The sequence below is a fragment of the Tenrec ecaudatus genome, chromosome 11 (assembly GCF_050624435.1).
Source record: "Tenrec ecaudatus isolate mTenEca1 chromosome 11, mTenEca1.hap1, whole genome shotgun sequence".
NCBI classification, from domain to species: domain Eukaryota; kingdom Metazoa; phylum Chordata; class Mammalia; order Afrosoricida; family Tenrecidae; genus Tenrec; species Tenrec ecaudatus.
Window position 1 is genome coordinate 24666396 of NC_134540.1, and position 23605 is coordinate 24690000.

Genomic DNA, 23605 nt, shown 5'->3' on the forward strand with positions numbered 1-23605 from the left:
ATTACGCCATAGTTTTTCTTAGTTGTAGTTTTTATGGGAGCAGTTTTCTGGGGTTTTCTTCCATGTGGTCACTGGGTTGCTTTAACGAGTAATCTTTAGGTTAGTTGTCAAAGTTTTATACTTGAAAATCTAAATCTACTGCCCCGAGTGGATTCTGGCTCACACTGGCCCGAGAGGACAGACTACCATTGCTCCATCACATTTCTGAGTCTGTAAATGTTTAAGGAAGCAGATGGACTCATTGTTCCCTGGAGAGGGGCTGGTGGATTCAAACTGCTGACCTTTGGCTTGGCAACTCACTGCTTACCCCACAATATCACCAGACGCCCCTTGTTTCCCACCGAGAAAAAAAAGTAGAGAGTACACTCACAGAATTAAACAACTTGAATACGATTTAAAGATGTGTCAAGAAAAGCTGGCACATCTGCATGTACTTGCCAGCCCTTAGCAGATGAGGACGTGGGACTGTGGACGCTTTCTGTGGAATCTTCTTCGTCCCACAAAGGCCTGTTTCTCTAAGGTAATTATTGTTCTTTCCCATGGGCAGGCTTTAAACCTGAACCTCCAAACCTGCTTTGCTGTGTGCGGCAATAGGCATATCACCCTTCACATTTCCATTGCAACCAAATGAGAAAGATACCTACCGTGTGTTCTGCCCGCCGAGATTAACTGAGCTGTTGCTAGGGATGCAAGGGCAGAACACATAAGAGGTGAAGAATACATCCATTGATGGCCTCATCTATAAGTCCTGTTCATATTGCTAGTCCATGAGGAAGGGGGCTTATTGCTCCCAACGCAAACCCCGGCATAGTTAGAAAGTATATCTGTACACACATGTACAAGGGGGTACCCCCCACAGCTGGATTTGTTTGTCTAAGATATATGTTTATTTATTGTACAAAATAACCTCATCACCTTCAAAGTAATCATCATTACAAGTAATACATTTGTCAAATCTGCAATTACATTCTTGGAAATATTTTTCAAATTCATCTGTTGGGATGGCTGACAGCATTTCCCTCGTTTTTTGGTGTTTTTTCCCCCTTTACATTGCTGTCCTTTCATGTCCCTCTTCGTTTATGGAAACAAAAAGAAGTCACACTGAGCCAGGTCAGGTGACTCAGGTGAATGGAGCAAGAGAGGCATGCTGGTTTTTGCCCAAAACTGGTAACTGAGATGACTACGGGAGCAGGTGCATTGTCGTGGTGGCCAAACAATCCCTGTCTGCCACGAATCAGGTCTTTTATGTCACACACTGTTAACCAGTCTTTTCAGAATATCTAAATCGAAAGCTTGATGAACAGTCTGACCTGGTGGAATGGAATCCAAATGCACGATCCCCCTCATATTAAAAAAAAACAACCAAATAAGCATCATCTTGAGCTTTGATTTCACTTGATGAGCTTTTGTGGGGCGAGGCTACCATGGAGATTGATTGATGTTGGCTTTCAGGATGGTAAGAATAGCCCCTTGTCTTGTCATCAGGAATGACCGTGGACAAGAAGTCTGGGTTGCTTCAGAGCTGTTCTGTCAAAGCATAGAAGGCTTCCATCCCACACTCTTTTGGCTGGTCAGTCGGAAGCTGAGGCACCAATTTCGCAGTGACCCTTCTTATTCCCAAATCATTTGTTAAAATTCGCTGAACCCAGCTCCAAAATAGTCGAGATAACTTCCCCATCTCTTCAATGGTCTGACCTCTGTCTCCCTGCACAAGTGCACTGATTTTGTTGACATCTTCATCCTTTTGGGAAGTTGACAGATGTCCACAATTAGGTTTGTCATTGATCAACATTTGACATGTTTTTACACAAGAAAGCCACCTGTACACTTGAGATTTTCCCATAGCACTGTGTTTGTAAGCTGTGTTCAACATTACAACAGTTTCTGCAGCATTTTTCCTGAACAGCAAACAAAATGTCACAGCCACACGCTGTTTCCTTAAATCAGCCTTCATAATAAACGGGGTTCAAGTCAAACTGCTGTTATGAAAAAATGCACTGAGATCAGAGAGAATCTTCCTAGGCAAAGCCATTGGGTGCACTAACTCAGAGGGAGTTGTTTGATACTTGCCTACTATGAAAAAATGTGTACTACAATAGCTCCGCCCAGTGGAGCTTTTTTCCATTTTTTGGGGGGTGTACCCCCTCATACATATAAACACACAGGAATATATATATGTATCTACATATACGTGTAGATATACATTTACATATGTATATAGTGTGTATGTATATATATATATACATATACACACACGAACTTTCTAAATATGCATATGATCATCTTTTGGCCAATCTTCTGCAACTATTTCTATTTCATGGATCACATTCCTGCAATATACTTACATATAAAAATTATATCTATATAATTTTTGCCCTATTTGTGTTTTAACCAACAAATATACACTGACTAGACCCAACCAACTCTCTGGACTTTGGATGGGAAATAAAATGAAACAGATACTTTGAGTCACCAATGGGTTGACCAGAAGACTCTGAAGCAGAAGTAGCAGCGGGTGGGTTGAACGCCGACTTTGTCGTTAGCAGCCTAATGCCTAAGCTAGAGCATCGTCATCGCTCCTTATGTTTCACCAATGCAACTCACCACCATCCCATCAAATCTGACTCACAGTGACTCTGGGGGCAGAGTGAAACGGCCCTGTGGGTTTCTGTAGCTGTGCATCTTACAGGAAAGCGCATCTTGCTTCCACAGCGTCGGGTAGGTTGAACTGCAGCCCAATATGTAACCCATGTGCCATGAGGGATTCTCAGTGCAGTGTCAGCTTTTGTGCATAACTTTTTTGAATGATCATTTTTATCAATTGGCAATTCTACATCCCAAGTGAATTAGTCACATTTGAATATTTAGAATGGCGATTCCTAAATTAGTGTCTGCTTTTATTGGTTACACTGATCAAATTGTCTGTAAGGACATCATCTGTGATCTATGATCTATAAAATAGCTGAGTAAAGGAGTTTCTCCAGTGCCGCCCTCACCCCCCAAAATGACTCTGCTGTTTACTCAGTACTTCTTTTTTACATTTATGGACAGAGTTCGTGTGACAGTGATTAACAGGAGATTACTGGAATTTAGATACTTTATTATTAGTGAATGGTGTGACATTACATACATTATCAACCTCACTGTACCACATTTTCAAAACTCACTGCCACCTGGTCAGTTCCTAATCACGGTGCCCCTGTAGCACAGAGTCAAATGGCCCCTGTGGGTATCCGGGATCGCAGCTCTTTAAAAAGCTACCTACCTACCTATTATAAGTTGAAGGGGCAGCATCGAAGTTATTCCATGGTAGTGGCTTAACCAAACCAAGCCCCCTGCCATCAAATTGATTCCAACTTCTGACTCCCAGGAACACCATCTGATATGGTTGAAAAGCTTGGTAGCTTTCCTAGGCTGTAACCTTTAAGGTAGTGGGCCCCGTGGCGAGGTGCTGCATCTGTCAAAACTGTCTGGGACAGCTCTGTGCTCTCCTGGAGGGTCACCGTTGCGAGTTGCAGCATTATTTGTCTCTGTGGTAATAAGTTTGGTTCTATTATCTCTATGGAAGGATATCATTAGGTCTTCTCCTGCAGAAGTAGTGGGTACGTTCCTACTAACAACCTTTTTCCTGGAGAACTGTTTCACCACCAGGACTCTTCAAAACATTTTAGAGTTTATGCTTTGTACCTTTAGACCACTCACGGTTGTGTGTGTGTGTGTGTGTGTGTGTGTGTGTGTGTGTGTGTGTGTGTGTGTGTAAAATTCCCCTCTGAAGGTTTTGTGATGGTTAAATGTCAACTTGTCCGGGTCACAGTTCTCAGTGGTTTGGCAGATATTATATAATCATCCTCCATTTTTTGATCTGATGTGCAGAGACAAATAATTGGATGGGGAATTACGTTGGGATGTGACCCACATCCAGTAATATATGGATGTCTGGCAATGCTCATTCACTCTCAATCTTGCTTTTAAGTTACCATCCTCTGAAGTCTGGTTCTTGAGATATGAGCCAGCATCCTTTTAACTGAGTGGCCAATGTTTGGTTCATTAGCAACCATATGAGCCAGGATAAGCCTCTACCCTGATGCCTGATCTATACATTTGGGGGTTGGCAACTTCTACAAATGTATGACCCACTTTCTTGGCACCTCCCCCCTCTCTGTGTATACACACCAGTGTGTCTGTCTCCTTTCTCTGGTTACATACTGTGCCCACATGCATGTTTCTTGCAGATTGAACGGTTATGCTCTTTGAAATAAGAATGTAGAATTTGTTTTGTATTTCATTTATTAGCTATTATCAATATTATAACATTTCTTATTCTGTGTTTTTTAAAATGAGATCTTTCTGTTAATTTCAGCATATTGGATGTAATTCAATCACTTGAACCACTGAAAACGGGTATAGCAAGTACTTCTATTAATGGCCTTAAGAATCAATTTTCCCTTTCTCTGCAGGCTATAAATGTCCTTCAGAGGGCAAGAAAAGTCAGGCTAATGGACATAAGAGATGATTCACACTCAAAATTCTTCAGATTGCCCCATTCACAATGAGCTTACTTATTCTAGCTGCTTAGCGTTTGTGCTGTGTAATCATTCAAGGGTGAACACCAGGCATGTTTCCATCACAATTTGAGTTTATCTGGGAGATACCGAGAAATAAAATCACTGTGAAAATTGATGTCAGTTTTTGAACAGCTGGTATTTAAGGATAAGAAGGAAGCAGGGTAACGAAAAGGTGCTGGTGTTTTCAAGTTGTTATACTGAGCCAAGAGTTCTTTAAGACTTGGAGTGATTTCAATTGAGTTGTAATTCAAACTCATATGGTGCTTAGAATGCACCGTCAAGCCGAGTTTTGCAAAGAGTCTATAGGAACTGTCAGAAGCAGAAAGGTTACTTCACAATAATGACTGTGAACTTGACTATGCTTTTTGATGTTTCACTTTCTGAATTGAACTGTTGGACAAGATTAATTGCACACAGTGAGAGTTTTAAATGAATGACTATGTAAAGCATTATGTTTCTCTGTATGCCACTTGGGGGAAAATAGCTAGAAGGCTTAAATGAATAAACATATTTAATGCAAAAAAATGCCTGGGCTAATTTTAAAATCCCTTTACTAACACCTTTTATTGAAAATAGAAATGTAGTTTATTCATCTGTCTTGGTTATATTGCTCTGGTTGAAGTAATTTAATATTTCTTCTTCCCACTAATCTTCTAGTTCAACAGAAGTAAACAATAGCTTTCATAAATTAAAAATACACTCTTCTGAACATGCGTATAAGATTAAAAAAACAGGCTGTAAACATTTATGACTGAAACAAACTAGATTGTTCAAATACTGCCATGATGTATCATGTATATCAATGTGGCACTGATATCAGTTAGAATGCAAACAAGGCTTTAAATGATGTGCCCCTTCATTTCAGCTGGAGAATTCACTTCACACCATCTGCCTATCAGATGGTTAGGAACCAGGACTGCGTATTAATGCCACATGTTCGATTTTCCTCCTTCTTGTAATGGTTAGATTCATATTGCTAATAGCTGTGCACGAGCACTGTCGATGAGATTTCTGTGACGGCAGAGTGATGAGATATTTATAAGCCGCCTGTCTTCCTGAATAATCAGTGGGAAGAATGCCAGACATAAATTACTTATCAATTCCAGAATATTAATGATAACTACCATTGGCTATAAGCTACTGCATTTTTAAAATGGTTTCTTCTAAATTTGGGTAAGTAGCTCAGGCAATATGAAAGTCTATTACAGGGAAGCTTTGGGTGATGATGCGCTATTGCACACAGCCCGTTTCATCTAACCAGTAGTTTGGGAAACTACCTTTTATATGGAATGGAGTGTAAAAGTTGACAACATATCAAACATTTGGAAGTCATCTTGATGTCTTTGAAACCAAAGATCAAAGATTAGACCTTTCAAGTTAATGAGCAAACAAACAGGCCAGACAAATAAATTGACTGCAATAGGCCTCTTCTATTGATATTTTAAATCTCCAGTTCTAATCTCGTATTTATAAATAAAAGTAATACTTTTTTGGCATAAAGAGAATAGGATTACATTTCCTTTTTGATGGCGAGTGGTCAGGAGTGTAAAATGCCATTTGGAGGATTTAAAGATGTTTTGATAAATGTTGAAAGCAGGAGACACGCTATCTCTGCAAAGTAAAATCAGGCTCCTAAGAAGGAACAATGTCGGCTTCGCTTCCAAAAGCTAAACCCATGGATAGGCTTTAGGATATTGACTTTAAAGAAGTGAAGACTTTGTATCAATACAGCACAGAGTAGATAGTTAGAGATTTGATGATACATTTGATCAATGTGGGCCATTAATCCAAATGATTTGATAGAGGCATGGATCTCCATTTAGTCAATGGCTAGAATCTCTTTCAGTGTTGTTAGGTAGCTTTTATTATACTTCATGCTATGAGAAACTGAGCAAAGCTACTAGGAAAAGGATGAAGCTAACCATAGGAACCTTCTGGATAATTTGGGACCCTTCGATACTATTGACTACCATGCGTAGAGGACTTAATACGTGCGCACATTATTACATACGTTATTTCACGTTTATTGTAACAACATTCCTTATATGGTCAGAATTGCTGTCTGCATTTTTAGAGCTGGATTTTGAATAGAGAACGTTGAAGCATTGAAAACTATGGAATTTTATATTTTATAAAAAAATTTTACAATGTTGTTTAAGCAGTACATGACTCCAAAGCTCTCTTTTCAGCCACTGTATTAAACTCCCTCATTGTACGTTAGCAAGCTAGCGATTTCTCTTGCCAATTCCTGACTCAACAGGACAGTAACATATTTTGTTGGAGAATTAAAAAGGGAATAAAAGTAATTAACCAAGAAGAATATTGTGTATCTATATACAGTGCCTATTGCTTAAAATTATATAATGAATAAATATGTGTGTATTCATTCTTTAGATCACAAGCGACATTGTTTGTAAAGATAAAATAGGAAAGAAAAGAGACCCTAAATATTTTCATATTATAAAGCATTTTAGGTATTAACCAAAGTTTTTGTATGACACTTTCACCGCGGCCCTGTGAAGGTCCAAGAGTGGTCCTGTGAAGGTCTAAGAGTGCACAATACACAAACTTTTATACTTTTTCTAATATAAATTGGAGCATACTTTTTTATACCAGTGTTTCTCAATCCATTCTGTTTATTAGTGGGAAATGAATTTTAAGTATATACTAAAGTTTGAGGATAAAATTGCACTGAGAATGTTTTGAATTTAAATTAAATTATACTTCAGATGACTTCTCAGCTCAGGGTGTATTTCCCGATTGTTTTAAAAACTATCATTCGGAGAATAGGAAAGTAAGTGTAGCAAGGTAAAAGCAGTGGCCACTTTTTCCTTAATTTAAAAGGTCATTCATTTATTTGTTTATTATTTATTATAATTTCTTACATGTTTATTTCCCCTCTATGAGAGAAGGAAAATTGGTAAAAACTTACCAATTAAAGAATCAGAGCACTTAAAGGTCCTAAACCCTAAACCAAACCCGTTGCCGGGAACTTAATACATGAGGCTCATTGCAGCCCCATTCATTTCAATCTAGTACTGCATTCTGCGGCGTTTTCAAACTGTACTCTTTCCAAAGCAGATGACCAGCTAGTTCCTCTTTATTGCGGCTGGGTGGGTTTGAACTACCAACCTTTTGGTGAGTAGCTGAGTGTGTAGCTCTTTACAACACCCAGGGACTCCTGAAATTTCCCAGACTGTTGAATACAATGACTGTGCACAAAGTAGATGCCTGTGTGCAAGAGTGGGTTCTGGGTGTTAAACATGCACACCAGGTTAGATTCGTGGCATTACCAGCACGGCCTTACTGCTTCTGCAATGGTCGGGCAAAGGCACAGGAAAAGTCTCTCAAAATCTTCTGTAGCACAATGTGCTTCAAAGTCTCCTTAAGTCCACACTGAAATTGTGTCTTAACAAGCTCCCTTTTCTTTCTTGAATGTATTCATATCTTAAAATTACTGGATGATGATTCATTTCACGAATGCAATTTTTATTGTATGGTAACGACGCAGTTTCGGATGTTACTGCCCTAAAATAATCTAAAGACAGGGAGCATCAGGATCAACTGGTTGGAAGGTAAAAACAGACTCTACAGTCCATGCCCAAAATAGGTTCTGTCTGTGCCCTTAAGGAAGAGAATGTCCATGTTTGGTACAGGGTAGTGGCTGGTTTGCTCCCTGGGGGCTTGCGATATGGTCATCAGTTCAAAATAACAGTGACTCCTTGAGAGAAAGATCAGACTCTTCCATAAAGATTTATAGCCATGGACGCCCCAGGGGCAGTTCTACTGTGCCCTGTAGGCTTGCCATAGGTAGCATTGAGTCTGAATGGACTTAATGCTAGTGAATGAGATTCTGGGCAAATGTGATGCAAATGAACATTTTGAGACACATTCCCTTCCTCTTGGTGGAGGACAAAATGGGTGCATTTTATAGAACACGTTGCTTCAGAGGGACACATTAAAACATTATCAAGGTGAGTCAAGAGGGAACCGTTGATAAGGGGATCTGATAAAAGGATTGCCGAAATGCTTTGCCAGTAGTTTTGTCAGGGCTTACACAAGCTACTTCTTCAGGACACAGGGAATGGTGCATTTTGGATTGTCAGACTGCTAACTTCCAGGTGGGCAGTATAAGCCCACCCACTGCCCTACTCCCTTAAAAGTTTTACAACTTCAGAGATGCAATGCAGAGTTGCTGTGAGTTTGCATCACTTGGATAGTGGTGGCTTTTTGTTGTTGTTGTTAATATTGTTGATTGTCTATCTTTTATTTTTTTCATAGGCTAAAGATGAGTAGAGATTATTCGAAATTATTCTCCCTTTCCCCCCACCTCCTTCTGTCCTAGAACAATCTTGTACGATTGGATTTCTTTCTGGAGACTGCAAAATGAAGGGGATTTGGAAATGGCATTGGGGACCTGAGGGAGCCCTGATAGTGAAGTGGTTAGGACTTAGTTGGGCAGTAACAGCATGGTCAGCAGTTTAAAGGCACAGACACCTCAGAGGAGAAAGATGAGGCTTTGTACTCCCACTTCAAGATGCAGTCTCAGAAAGCTATGGGGCCAGCTCTTGCTCTCCTCTGGGGTCCCTGTGAGTTGGAATTAATGACAAAGAATTTTAAGTTTTCTTTTTTAGCGGGATGTGAAGAAACCATTGTTAGACCACCAGGAAGTGCTCTGCATATTGGGGAGGGGATCAGGAGATTGACGGGGCCTTTGTGGTACTAGCTGTGGGAAGATGCGCCTTTGAGCTCCTCCTTTATAGGAGATTGGCTAATCTGACTACATTCACATTGACTCTGGCATAAAACTAATGCTTTAACTTGTTTCCTGTTAACAGTGTCAAAATAATTACTGTAGTTTTCTATGATGGCAAGTTTGAAAAGCATTTTTTTTTTCATTCAGTGAGAATTTGTGGCAGCCATGATGGAAGATATTTGAGAAACATATACTAAGAAAAAATGTCTGCCCTTTTGGAGGAGATAATTTAGCCCTGCCTCCTACCAACCCAGCTCTCAACTCTGCCCCCACCCGCACTCCCCTGGTCTCTACACAAAGTATGATGAGTTGAAGGGCCTGTTTTATTCTCCGCAGACTACGCATTTCAGTAACCCTAGATCACTGAAACCAATCAGACATCTAGAGTACCAGGGCCCCAAACCCAGACCTACTGAGGTCAGAACCTCAGTGATATAGTTCATGATGGAAAATTCTAGTGGTGATTTGGAGGCAAGGCTAGGATCTGCACTGTCTTATACACCACATCTGATGAAAGTAAAGCAAGTCCATCACTATCTCTTTGTGGGTAACTCACTGCATTCCAGTCTGTTAGGACTCATCGTGACCCTAGAGTAGAACTGCCCCTGTGAGTTTCTGAGGTTGTAAAGTTCATCATTCTCTCTCAGAACAACTTGATTTTAGCTGCTGGCCTTGAGCAGCCCCAAAGAAGTGAGTGTTGAGCTGGTTTTGGAAATATTGGTAGCTATTTGCCCAGGGTGGAATGAAGGATCCGGAGCCTGAGCGGACCTCGTTGGTTCCACATGGGACAGAGTAACTTTCCAGGATGGGGTTAATAGAAGTAGATTCCCAGTACTTCTCATGAGACGAATCTGGATGAATTAGAATCCCTAACAATTCCATTGGAGTTAGCCAAATTTGGTAAGCCAAATGTGTTAATCATTTGTACCAAGGAAGGCCAGTTCTATCTTTCCATCTACATATATCTATACAGAGAGAGAGAGAGATTGAGAGAGAGAGAGAATGACAGCAAGACAGAGCGACAGCGATAATGCACGTGAGCTCCAGCATGAGAATGGGGATTAGAAGTTGTGCTGCTAACTGTAAGTCTCACTGTAAGTTGGGTTTTAAAGTAACGGCCACTTAGTGGGAATGGTTGCGGCTGTCAGTGTCTGCGAAGACTTATAATGTCAGAACCCCTATAGGGAAGGTTGTTCCTAGTAAGTTTCAACTGAACTGGATGGGAATGGCTATGTGTAAATGTGAATATGCACACACAAATGTGTCCTTCACAATTCGTATTAGATCATATGGGGTGGCAGGCTGTGAATATGAAAATGAAAACATAGGGAAATGAATGTACAAATGTGCTTTCCACAATTGATGTATGTATGGAATATGATGAGTTGTATGAGCCCCTAATACAATTATTAAAAAAAAGAAAATGATGATGGCAACATATGTACAAATATGCTTGATGCAATTGACATATGGATTGTTGTAAGAGCTGTAAGAACCCCCAGTAAAATGATTTTAAAATAAAATAAAATGTTAAAAAAGAAGAAAATGAAAGCATAAAGAACTACCATGAATAAAATCAGCTAAATTGTAAAATTACAGGAAATCATTTTTAAACATCCAGCTTTCTTGCAACTGTACTGTCATGGAGTCGATTCCAACTCAAAGAGATCCTAGAGGCCAGAGAAGAACTGCTCTCTGTGGTCTCCAAGGCTGCACTTCTTTTTTTAAAGGCTGCACTTCTTTATGGGGCAGATCGCACCATCGTTCTCCCAGAGAGCGATGGCAATTTGAACCAGTATCCTTGTGGTTAGCAGCCCAACTCAGTGCACTACGCCCTCAATGCTCCTAGATGGAAAGACAAGTGTGATTCTTCTGACAGGCGATTGGCCAGCCAGCCCTCAGATATTTCCAGGCTCCAAAGTCTGGGTTGAACTGTACTTCCTGAGCAACTGAGCTGTAATGCTTGCCCGATTTTGGCAATCCATGTGGTATTCCTCATCACACCTATTTTATTTAATTCTTACAGAACCCTTTGAAAGTAGAATTATTTTACAGATGAAGAAGCCATTTTCCATGGAGAGACTGAGCAGTGTGTCCCTGCCCAAGCCACTCCGTTACAACTCATGCCGTTGTAAATGGTTCACATCCATCTAAGAATAATGATGATAACACAAGTTATATGCTTATCACTCCTATATAAATACTATGGAGCAAGATTTACCCACAGCTTACATCACATACACATCCGAGACACCACACAACCAAATGGAAGGCCCAATGGGATGCTTTTGTTCAGAGCAAAATTGAGGAAGAGTGATCTGCTTGGACACAAAGAGAGTTTTAAGAGAACAGGAAAGAAAATGTTCAGAAACATCTTTAAAGGAAATGAGTAATTGGGGAGAAAATTCAATCAGAGGAAGATGAGAGAATCCGTTCAAGTTGGGACTTCAAAGGCCATGAGGGTTCAGACCAGACCCAGAAAGACGCTTCGAGTTAAGGCGGGTACCTTATTAGGGGCGTGTGCCCCCAATCCACTCCGAGGGACTTGTTGCTCCGACGTGAACGTTGTCAGAGCTGTTTAGATCTGCTTGAAAGGAAAATGAGGTCTGCCCCGCAACTCCTAAAAAGAACAGTTCCCAGAGGGATAAAAGACTTACCTGCAGCGTCTCAGGCTGTAACATATTTGCCGTGGTAAGTAGAAGTCATGATTAGTTGGGAGGAAAAGGAGGAGAGAGGTGTTCAGTCTGTAATCCACCAGCTGGAAGTGGAAATAAATCACACAGATAAATTCAAACAGGGCTGGAGCAAGACAGAAACCTCGAAGCAGCAATTGCAAGAGGAGTCTAGGGCAGGGGTGTGCAAGTCTGTTTCCTCTCATAGAGGGTTTAACGTAGAATTAGGAGAGATCATTCATTACATTTGACTTTCCTGTCATTTCACAGAAGAGTGATGCCGGGTTAAAGTGAAGGGACTTGGCAGAAGTTCGTGTACTTAAGGAAGACAAAGCCATCTCCTGGCAGAAACCTTTGCAGTTATGTGTAGCCTATAAGTAAAGTTCAAGAATGTGGCCTTCGTGTTCTGACCTCCTTGCTCCTGTGCTAGGATCTGGCCTTCAAATCTTCCCCTCCTCTGCCGCCTCTTCTCTAGATAAACAAATGAACTGCTCTGGACCGACACCATAGCACAGTCACTAAGAGAGTAAACTGTGACATTCATGGCCAGAACGCACCTCCTGCGCCATGTTTTCCTTATTCATGAAGGACGGAAAATAAATGTTTACAGTCGCATGTTGTCCGTCTTATTGTTAGCCGCCGATGGGGAGAGTCAGATTCGTGGCGGCCTCCTATTGGAAGGGAGCACTGGTCCTGAAGTGCCCTCACAGAATGTTACGGCTGAGCCCTCTATGACGGCCTCTGTGGCAACCTGTCTTGCTCAAGGTCGTGCTCCCTTTCAGTAATCCTCCACCCACCGAGCATCGTGCACTCTTCTGGGACAGTCGGCTGAAGTTACGCAGAGGATTGAAAAACGTTACCGTACTACTTTAAACGATTCTCATGCAGTTTCATCCTTTGTATAACCTAGTGTCTATCTAAAGAGACATTCAAAGACATCTATTTAAAACCTTCATTTAAAGGTAAATGTTTGAGAGACACGCAGGCATATACATACACATACCCGAGGCGGCTTCGACAAGTTTATGGAAAAATGGAATTAAAATGGAATTTTCCAATAAATTGTTGAAGCCCATTTCTGTGTGTGTGTGGTGTGTATATACCTATATGAAGCTAAAATCCAATCCTCCTGCCTCTGAGTTAATTCTTCCTCGTTGCAACAATATGTAAGGTTTCTGAGATGATAACTCTTCATAGCAGCAGACGGTCTGCTCTTTCTCTAGTAGAGAAGCTGGATCCTGTGGGTGTTAGTCCCATGCTTAAGCCATAGCACTACTAGAGTTCCTTTTTCATGTATGTATGATGTATATGTCTCACACATATAGACATGCCTCTGGGTGTATATATATGTCTTAGAACAAAATTTACCTTTACTATTTTGTAATGAGATGCAAAGCGTGAGATTTAAAAAATTTTCCTGAGCACCTTGAATATTGAGAGTACCAAGCTGCTTAGCAACGCAGAGTTCCTGCCTCTTGCACTTTACCATTCATTGAGGAAAGTTAACATAAACACAGGCATTTTCAGTGCAGCAGGTCATGTATTTTAATAGAAGTTTGAACAGGGTCAGTTAAAGAAAGAAGGACATGGAACACATTGGGGAGACAAGATGCTCTCCCATAGCTAGGTCTTCCTGGAGGGTGGGAAGACAGGGCAATAAGGTCGTTACTGAAAGGTCCTCCTGATTAAGCCGAACGGAGACACCTCCCTCCTCAGCCCCTTTATGCAGCTGTAAGGAGTGGAAAAGGAAGCCTGGTGGCCTAGTGGGCTGTAGGCATTGGGCGGCTAACCAGAAGGTCAGCAGTTCGAATGCACCAGCCACTCTGTGGGAAAAGGAGGCAGGCAGCTTTTGCTCCCATGACGATGGGTAGTCTGAGAAACTGTCTTGCGGGACTTGCAGGGTTGCTGTGTTCCACAGCCTCCTCGATGGCAGCGAGTTTGTGTTATTTTAAGGCGTGTAAATAGCACATGCCGGTGGATTCCTTTCAGGAATAATGCTGGCCGCGTTTCCACAGTTGTTCTTCTGTGGATGAACTGGGTTTCTACAAGTGCCTGCTTTGGGCGTTTAGAGAACAGAATCGCCATTAGACAACGTTGTTTCGTTGGCTGGTGGGGACTGACAACTTGCTAGCAGAGTGCTGAATATAGAAGCCGGATACTGTAACATATGTTTGCTGTGTGTTATCTAAAGTGCATGTAGTGCTGGATGAAAAACCAGAGTTTGGATTCCTTAACTTTTAATGTATTCCTTTTGAAGGTCTGACTGCAGCAGCTGCAGCAGCTGCCGCTGCCACCAACGCGGCCATCGCCGAAGCGATGAAGGTGAAGAAAATCAAGTTAGAAGCTATGAGTAATTATCACGCTAGCAATAACCAACACGGAGGAGATTCTGAGAATGGGGACATGAACTCAAGTGTCGGTAAGTCTTACGCACAGTGCAAGTTAGTGCAGCCATTTTGCCTCCAGAATGCTTTCTTTCGCAGAGCCAAAGGGCCGCGATCCGTTGCAGAAGTTCATTTGGAAACCATCGTCTCTTCTGAGGATTCCACGTCACCTTCCACAACCCCCAGTCTAAATAAATGAGCAGTAGCATTGTTTTCACGATGGGATCAACTTTATGGTTACAGCTTCTAATACCAATATCTTTATAAGAATATTTCACCAAAATGGCTTCATCATCATGAATTCCTAAAACAAGTGTAGGCAAGGTGGAGAAGAGTACTTTACGGTTTCCTTTTATTTCTTAATATATTTGTTACCAAATTAATTCATTGGTTTTATTAAATTATTGTCCCTAAACACAGAAACCTATCCTGTCGTGTATTACCAGTCATAAAATTTACACTGGCAATTAATATTTTGTATACGTAACATTTAAAATTTTGTTTTTAGAAAAGCAGCCTCCATACATTTTTCTGTTGTTTTCCTTGTCCTGAGATACGGAGAGAGAGAAAAGAAAAGTTTATTCACTCTTAAACTAAAAGACCACGTTGTAACTTCCTTCATAGAATATTTGAGTCATCTTTAAAATTTTCACTTCAATGCAACTTCAGCAATTGCTTAATCTGCTCCCATTGGCATAGTTGGGGGAGTCTGTTGGTTGGGCGGCAAGACATTTTATCCTTCCACTATGTTGTATTACTTCCCTTTAAATTGTAGTAGCCATGCTTAAAAATATCACTTGACAAAATAAATAGTGAAAGACATGTGCAAGGTCCCATAGCTAAGAGATGCACTGGAAGGACCCAGTAATTGAAGAGTGTTCAGTGCAATCCCCTCATTCATGTGGCATCTTAATCGATTGCTTCTTCAGAGAGCCCGTTACTTTTTACTTCCAGTCTGCTCACACGTAGTGAAGAGGATGGGAGAAAATGCTGTGGGTTTTCGAACTAATTGTCACAGCAGTTCCCTGGAAACATACACTAGACGTCTGTGCCAGGCTAGGCAGTACTTTGAATGGTGTTCAGCGAACATAAAGTACCTTGTTTCCAGGGATGCTAAAGGGCAGCTTCTAATGCAGACAGGGGGCAGATAGGACTTTTCAGCAGGACTCCCGAAAGGAAATGGAAAAGGACTTCACAGAAAAGGCTTTGATTGGAGAGCAGGGTACGAACAAGGTGCTGACAATTCTTAGAAGGATGAAAGGAGCGGGAAGGGAGCCAAGAGCGACGACGTGGCGAAAATCTGCGAGGGCCCAAGAAAAACACCAGTGCTTGCTTTTCAAGTACTCCTGGTGGGGAGACAGGGAGGGCAGCGGATTGGGTAGGTCATGGCTCACACACATAAATTTAGGTTTTGAAAAGTTAAAACAATATTGAGGCAAAATGAAAGAATTATAACTCTGTTTTCAGAACTACTAAGTACACTTTATTTTAGAACAGCGACCTTTTATTTGGGTTGGCCTACAAAGTAGGGAAAAGGTGGACTCTTTTGAAAAACAAGTAATTAGCCTCTGTAAATTAAGATGATCGTTCAAAGTCTGGAATTTGCCTCACACCCCAAGTGATTGTAGAAGGGCAGGCCTTAAAGGTAGGCTGTACTTGAGCCTCGGGACTGTGAAGAGGCAGTTCTATAAATTGGCAGTCTAGTAACATTTCGAACAAGCTATAGCAAAGCAGGGTGCCTCTGTTTGGATTTCCTGAGCCACACAGCAGAAGCTGGCCTGGAGAAAATCAGCAGGCCTGAGATAAGGACATCATGGCCCATGGTGAAAGACAGGCATACATTTAATACATAATATCATAGAATAATAGTTATTTAGAGCTCAAGTTCCAGTTTACATTCACTATTTCAGTTCATGACTAACATAGTGCTTAAAAGAAGGAGCCCCTTAAGTTTTCTGTATTTTACATATAGGAAAATACTTTTCTTAGTAGGTAGCTTGTGCTACATTTTACTTTTCTCAGTTTCAATATGCACCCCAGTTTGAATCAAGAGCACACATGGACAGAATTTCCCTGCCTACTGCTATCAAGTTGATTCCAACTCGCTCAGACCCTACGTAAGGTTTCCGAGTCTAAAAGTTTTTATGGGCTAACAGAGCTTCATCTTTGTCCTGAGGAGCACCTGGTGGGTTTCAACCACTGTCCCCGTAGCTAGCAGTCCAGGGCTTATCCAACAGCACTATCTGGACTCTCAACTCAGTGTGACCACATAGGACGGCGTAGAACTACCCCTTTGCGTTACTCAGACTTGAACCTATTTACGGGAGGAGATCACCTTGTCCTCGCCTGCAGAACAACCGGTGGAGCAGCCTAACACCTAGCCCACTGTGCCACCAGTCCTCCTTAGGGCGCCTTTCTAGACGATTCTCAATGTGTTGAGACTTTGAACAAAGCGCATGCTGAATCTAGCAGTTGCTGTTCTATCTTCCTTGATCTGAGGGACAATTGAACTTCCCCTGTGGGTTTTTTCGGCCTGGCCATCTTTATGGGAGCAGAAAGCCGTAGCTTTCTCCAGCACACAGGCTGGTGGGTTTGAACTGCCAACCTTGCCGTTAGCCGTCAACACACAACCCGCTACCCCACCAGGGCTCGCCGCAGCTGGTTCAGTGTTTCTAGAACTTTCTTGCTATATTACTTTGAAAAGTCATGTAAACTCTCAGTGGTGAAGCACCCATACCTGTAAAATGGCCCAGTCATGGTTTCCAAAATGTGAGAATGAAAGAACCGAAGGGGGAGCTTTAAGAAAAAGTTGTTGGAAATGTTCGGTTTTCTCATGATTCCATATTTCCACGACCTTGTCGGTTTGTCGAGAGTTAATGACTATCCCACTGATGATAGCAGGTGAGGTTAGTTGCTGTTTGGGTGTGATTATTTCCCCAGCCCCCTTGAACGTTACCTTCTTCCTCTTTCTGCTGCCACCAGCTGGTTTTCTCTTCTGATGTCCCTCCCGATCTTCTTTCTTGAGGCCTGTCGGGGATGCTGTACAAGCTAGGCCTCCATTTGGAGTTTGTTGTGGATTTGATTGTAGCACCTTCTGGGGTAGCAACCTTAGGCTAATTCCACCTGTGCTCGCCGGACTGACAGTGGGTGGACAAGAGGATGACTAGGTTAGCAAGCAAGGCCCAGAGGATGGAGGAGGTCTTTCAGGAGCTGTAGGAATTTATGAAAATGGTCTTGAAAGGTAAAATTCTTAGAATTCTACAAGGAATTCTAAGAGGCTGGTATTTCAGTAGACAACCTGCTCTCTTGATTCTTTCAGTTGGTCCTTTGAAGTGGTTCAAACCCCAAGAGGTGCTACCTCAATGACGTCCTTGCTTTTCTGTCTTGCCCACATCCACCCACTTTCAAAGTCAACCCGGGGCTCCTGCCGTGACCTAGCCATGGTCCTGCTCCACAGGGGAGGCTTTGCCTCTTAGGAGCCCTGTCTGTGGCCTTGGTTGTAAACAAGCCTTTATTGAGCCATAAAACAAATTTTGCTTTTGCGTGAATCCTTTCGAATTGGCTTGGTGCGGGGTTCTTTTATTATACCAACTCTCTCTCTGCTTCGTAATATGAATCATAAAAAAATTAGCCAGAGAGAAGGTATTAAAAGCAACCTCTGACATAAACCAATAATCATTTTATATCCCACTTTCATATGGTCACCTTGAGCTCACGTCTTTCACCAGAGCGGTCACTTTCGGAAGAAGTGGGGACCTCAGTTAGATCCCAGTGAGGCATCAGCACGCTGAGTGAAATATACGGCCAGTCGCCATTCTCCCCCATCCACGATCAATTGGATTCTTTTACTTTAATATTTACTTGCTAAGATGAGATGCTAGTCTGCATGGTGATAAACAGTCTGCTCCTGGCATCTGAAGGTGACCTGTCAGTTCATATAGACAAATCTCCTGCTTACTGAAATGTTCAAAATAAATCATTAAAGCAGGCAGGTGCTGCTCATTCCCAGATTTAAATCACCATAGATTTATGATTTGAATTAATGCTTCATTTGGCCAAAGAAATAGATGCTGAGACAAATGATATGCACTGGTTGGGGTTTCCATGCTGTAGCCATCCTGATATCGATTACAGAGATGTCTTTGCAATCTCTTGTTTATATCAAGTACTATCTTGTGACAGGTTGGCTGATAGGAGCTACGTTGCAGATAAGAAGGAAAAATGTCCTGGATTCTTCTTAGTGGCAACGCTGTCCACAACATGCAGGCCGGATAAATTGCTTTTTTCTTTCTTTCTTTAAGGACTGATCTGCATAACCAGCTTAAAACACTGTTGCGGGTAAATTGGGACTGGGTTGGTGGAGAGCTGAATTTTAACCCAGTGAACCCGAGGTCAATCCAGCCACTTCTGGAGCTGTGTTTTCTCCTAGGGTTTCCTTTTTGGCCTTGTGCACTTTTGCGGATGCTGTTTAATCTAAATAAAGGAAATGGAATTTCATTTCTAGTATTGAAGTGCTCCATAGATATGGTTAGAATAAGAATCTCTTAAGAGTTTTAACGTGACTTAAATACTTGCTCAACCAAATATCATGTCATTTAACTAATGACCAAAAAAACCCCAACAAAAAAACCTCTTGAATGACAAACACATTAAAGCTTATTCCCAAGTGTCAGATCTGGTAGGCTCTAGCTTTCCAAGAGGCAGGAAAAGACTGCATCTTTTACTTCTTTTAATATTTTATTTAAGGAAAACACTATGTACACAGTTTAGACAATCCTCGGAGGATTTGAGAGGACCTTTGCTGCTAGCTAATATCTGACTCATAGAACTGGTAAACAGCTATCAACAATAGTAGATTGCTTGCTTGGTAGGAAATGAGTTCATATCTATTCAAAATGTGATCTTAAAACAGATGTCCTGAGAAAATCTCATTGTTTAAACGATAGTCATAACCCCCTAACTGTTGTTATTTCTTGAAGGAAGTGAAGTAATCTTCAAGATTTCAGGATTTTCTCTTACTGAACATTGAGGAGCATGGGGGCAAAACAAAACCAAAAAGGTGCACCGGTAATGACCTGCAAAGCTGAGCCCTTGGAAGATGTATGCCCCTCCCGGCCCGCTTTCTCAAGTTTACTTTAGTCAGAAGGGACGAAGGCGCTTCAAGTGACAATTAGAACCCGGTGTGGGGAAGTGCAGCTACGTTCTGCAGCTGTAGTCCAGAAGCACCGAACTCATGACCAACCACACCAGCAAAAAGCTAGGCAGATATGGAGGTAAATTCCTGTGCCCATTTGACCACCTCCTTATCTTTGCATGTTTTTTCCCCCCTAAACCATCCTTGCAGAAAATAGAACAGTGTTTATTCTGTAGCCATTTCCGTTCTTCAAACACACGTGTCTATGTGGAAGGAAAAATTAGTTTTATGATTGGGGGTGGGTGTAGCGGGGAGAAGTCTGAGAGACCTTGGAAAAGCAAATAAAAGAAAACTGAGAGAGCAGGCCACCAAGCAGAGCACTGCAGTTGCTCACCGGATCCTCTGCCTTGGCAATGTTAATGAACCTCAAATCCTTCCTATAATTAGATGAGGGAATTGCTTATATTTTCAAACAGATGATGCTGCTTTAATGAAACGATTGACAGGGAATTTAAGAGTGTCTACAGTAGTCATTTGGTTTCTGTTATATAAAAAAAAAGTTTAAAAAGAAGATTGGCTTTAGACATAGGTCCTGAGAGAGGTAGTAATTTACATAGCATGCTATGACAGGTGTCTTTGTATAGGAAGGGAATAAAATGGAAGGCAGAGAAATGATGGGCAGGTATAGCAATTTTTTGGGGAGGGGGTGTCCTATGCTTATTCTGCTTAGGTTCTTTAAAAGGGGCCGGGACTCAAGAGATGGATCCGGATTGAGTGCACAGCTGTAACTGCTGATGAGCTAATTGCTCCTTATCTCTCAGCCCCATTCATCTTCATTTTTTACCAATTACTGAGAATTATCTGTGTTCTCAGTTGGATATGAGAGTTAATCCTTTTTGGTTAAGCTGGCAGTACTGTGAGCAGATTCCAAATCGGAGGGTGAAAAAGCCAAAGCAAGCTAGCTCTAAAAATGTCTCTAGTTCAATTACAGTATCACTGATTCATAAGGAATTTGCCATTGTTTTACAGATTAAATGTGGAAAGTTTTTTTTTTAACGTTCTTAATGTTGTTCTGCCAAACAATGATTTTTAAGATCCTTCTTCCTGTCCGATGAGTAAAATGTAATGATATTGCCAGCCAGGGATTTATTATAAACATGGAAACATACAAGACTGCCCTAAAAGGTCAGAAAGTTTCTGACACGTGACACAAGAGAAATATCTTAGGGCCTATAGCTGTCAATTTATACATAAACATTTATAATTGATGCTTTGGCTCTCTGTGACTTCACATATGGTCAGGAAAGTCTATCCAAACATAAACCTTTTCACAAATGTCATGTTAGTAAAACTTTAATGGAAGACCACATAAGCATGCTTTAAAAGTGTAGGAACTGCCATGGTTATAATTCAGTCAATTGTGAGTTGCCCATATGCTGTCCCTTATCTCCGATGCAAAAGATGTCTTTACAGTCTGATGTTTTTTAATACCAAGTTGCTCACTCCAAAATGAAAAACAAACCAGAAGACCCTCTAAGTAACAGATAAATAAAAAACCACACAAATCCTAGCGATCTTTTCTTTTGAACATGCTAATGCACTTAGAAGTGGTTGATATTTCTTCCATTTTCCTTTATTAAGCATTTTAATGAGGTAGTTATGTGTGAATAGCTACAGCATACGCAGGTAACAATATAAAATTTGTACAAGACCATTGTATAAAACTCGAACTTTTAAGAGCCTAATCGAGGAGAGCACTTGTAGATCTGTCCAAACCTCTAGAGGAGAAGGAAAAACAAAATGACAGTCAGAGTTGGTTAATAATTTAGCTGATAAATAGCTGCTTAGATAATCTCAACATCTCAGCTTTTCTTTTTTTAAAAAAAACATTTTATGGGGGCTCGTACAATTCTTAACACAATACATACTCCATCCATTGTGTCAAGCACATTTGTACATTTGTTGCCATCATTATTCTCAAGACATTTGCCTTCTACTTGAGCCCTTAATATCTGCTGCTCGTTTTCCCTCTCCATCCCCACTCTCCCCTACCTCATCTCTGCTTGTCTATGTAATAAAAAGAAGCGTGATGCCCAATTTAGCTTTAACTCTAGAGTTCTTGGAATTGTGGAAACTCAGTAGGAGAAAAATGACAAGAGAGTGTATTGTACAGTGCCTCTAAAATTAACAAGAGCAACATGAAACTACCAAAGTGTCAAAAGCAAATGGGCACAGTAAGTATATTCTTATTTTACATATATGTAACCATGACACATAAACTGTCATATATTTCATTTTACACATCTGCAAGTATTACAATATAATGGATAAGAATGTGGAGAATATTTATTTTGAATATAACAGCAAAAAAGATGATATGAATGTGTATATTTACCTAACATAAATTCATCTTAGGCAGCAGTAAAAGCTGTGATGTATTTGTGGAAGAAGTATAGTAATTTACATATACTTAATATATCCTCAAATTAGAATATTTTAAAACAGCACATGAATATATTAGAACCAGGCATTTTATTATAAAACTTTTTTTATGGAATCAATTTGAATTTCCTCATACCAGTTTTTGACATTCACTTGCTAGATAAAAGAAACAATGCCCATATTTGGAAAATAATAACTGTATATGGAGAAATATTCCTCTATTATGTTTTACCACTTAAAATTTTGAACCAATATTCTAAATTCAATGATAGATGTGAATAAAAAAGCTTTGTAACATACAGTCAACATTTGTTTCCTATATGGACTCAAAAATCCATTTCTAGTGTGTAGATTTAAAAAACCTGTAGAGGGTAGTTTCACTTTTACAGTGTTGGTGTATGTCCGTGAAGACTTTCTAGAAGGCTTCTTTATACGGTGAGTCAGGGCAGATCATTAGAACACAGGAGCCCAGACTTTTTTTTGTTTTGGCTCCGATCTTGATCAACTATTACACCAAATGACTGAATAATGAAGTAAGTCTAATAACTCAAGCATATCACTTCAGATATGTGTCAAATAATTTTAGTTGGTCCGACGTTAAAAAATATTCTATCATCCTCAGACATGTGAACATGTAAGGTACACTGAATGGGCATTGGATGTCTTCTATGGCAGAGGTCATCACTTTCGCTAGATGGAGTGCATCTGTGACAGCCTTGGAAAACACAGTTTTCATCACGGCAAGGCCTGCAAATGATCACCACCCCCTGCATCCGGATGCCCTACTGCTCTTATGCGCTCCAGAGAGAAACCGCAGTGGGAGAAGACAATCCTGGGTCAAATAACCGCGAGCCACACACAGTCCTCATTCAGACCAGATTAACTCTTCTTTGATTAATTAACAAAAGCTCCCACTATTTCATTCTTTCGACTTGGTATGATCGATGCTCTCTGAGTGGAGGAGCAGCTTCCACTTGGTAGACTGTACAGGCTGTTGCCTGGGCAGGATGTCCTTGCAGCTAGCATGGGAGGAGCTCCCAGGTGAAAATGGGTTACTTGAGGCATCGCTGGGGTGTGCCTGGTCCCACGTGATTTGAGGGCCAAGTGGGCACACACCTCAAAAGTTTGCAACTCTGAGCCCAACACACCTGTCACCAGCTGTAGTGCTTCACTACATATGCGTAAGACTGCCGTTATTTTTCAGAGATTCCAAAAGAGGATGATGCGATTTCTTTAGGGGGTGGGTGGGAATTGTGGCATGTGAAATTGAACATAAAATAACATAACTAAGCCGGGAGAAGTAAACAGCACAGTAGTTTGGCACGAATACCTAAAAGTGGCAATTGAGGGTATCGCGTGTCCCTTTGAGGAAATCATTCGGCACAATGGCTGTGCAAACTTTTGATCAACAACCCCCAAACATCAACATTATTTGGAAGATCGGAGGGAGCAGAGGGTTTCAATATGGTTTTCCTTAACAGCAGGTCATAATGGAGACACAGCCCCGTACCTTCGGTGCTGAGAGAATTGCCGGTTTGATAATGATTAGGCATGTTGTTATTAAAACAGTATGTGCAGTTCATTTTCAACAGTTTTGAATTAGAGTCGGCACTAATGAAACGGATACGGTTTCCTTCACAAAGGGCAGATCT

At 41.0% G+C, this 23605-nt stretch overlaps 1 protein-coding gene across 1 annotated transcript in view; it reads left to right on the plus strand.

Annotated features, from left to right (window-relative positions):
- DACH1 (dachshund family transcription factor 1) overlaps positions 1-23605 on the plus strand; it is a 416939-nt gene that overhangs the window by 231948 nt on the left and 161386 nt on the right. The window contains exon 3 of the mRNA XM_075563567.1: positions 14251-14412. Within this exon, the coding sequence (XP_075419682.1) occupies positions 14251-14412 (162 nt within the window). The remainder of the gene's footprint in view (positions 1-14250; positions 14413-23605) is intronic.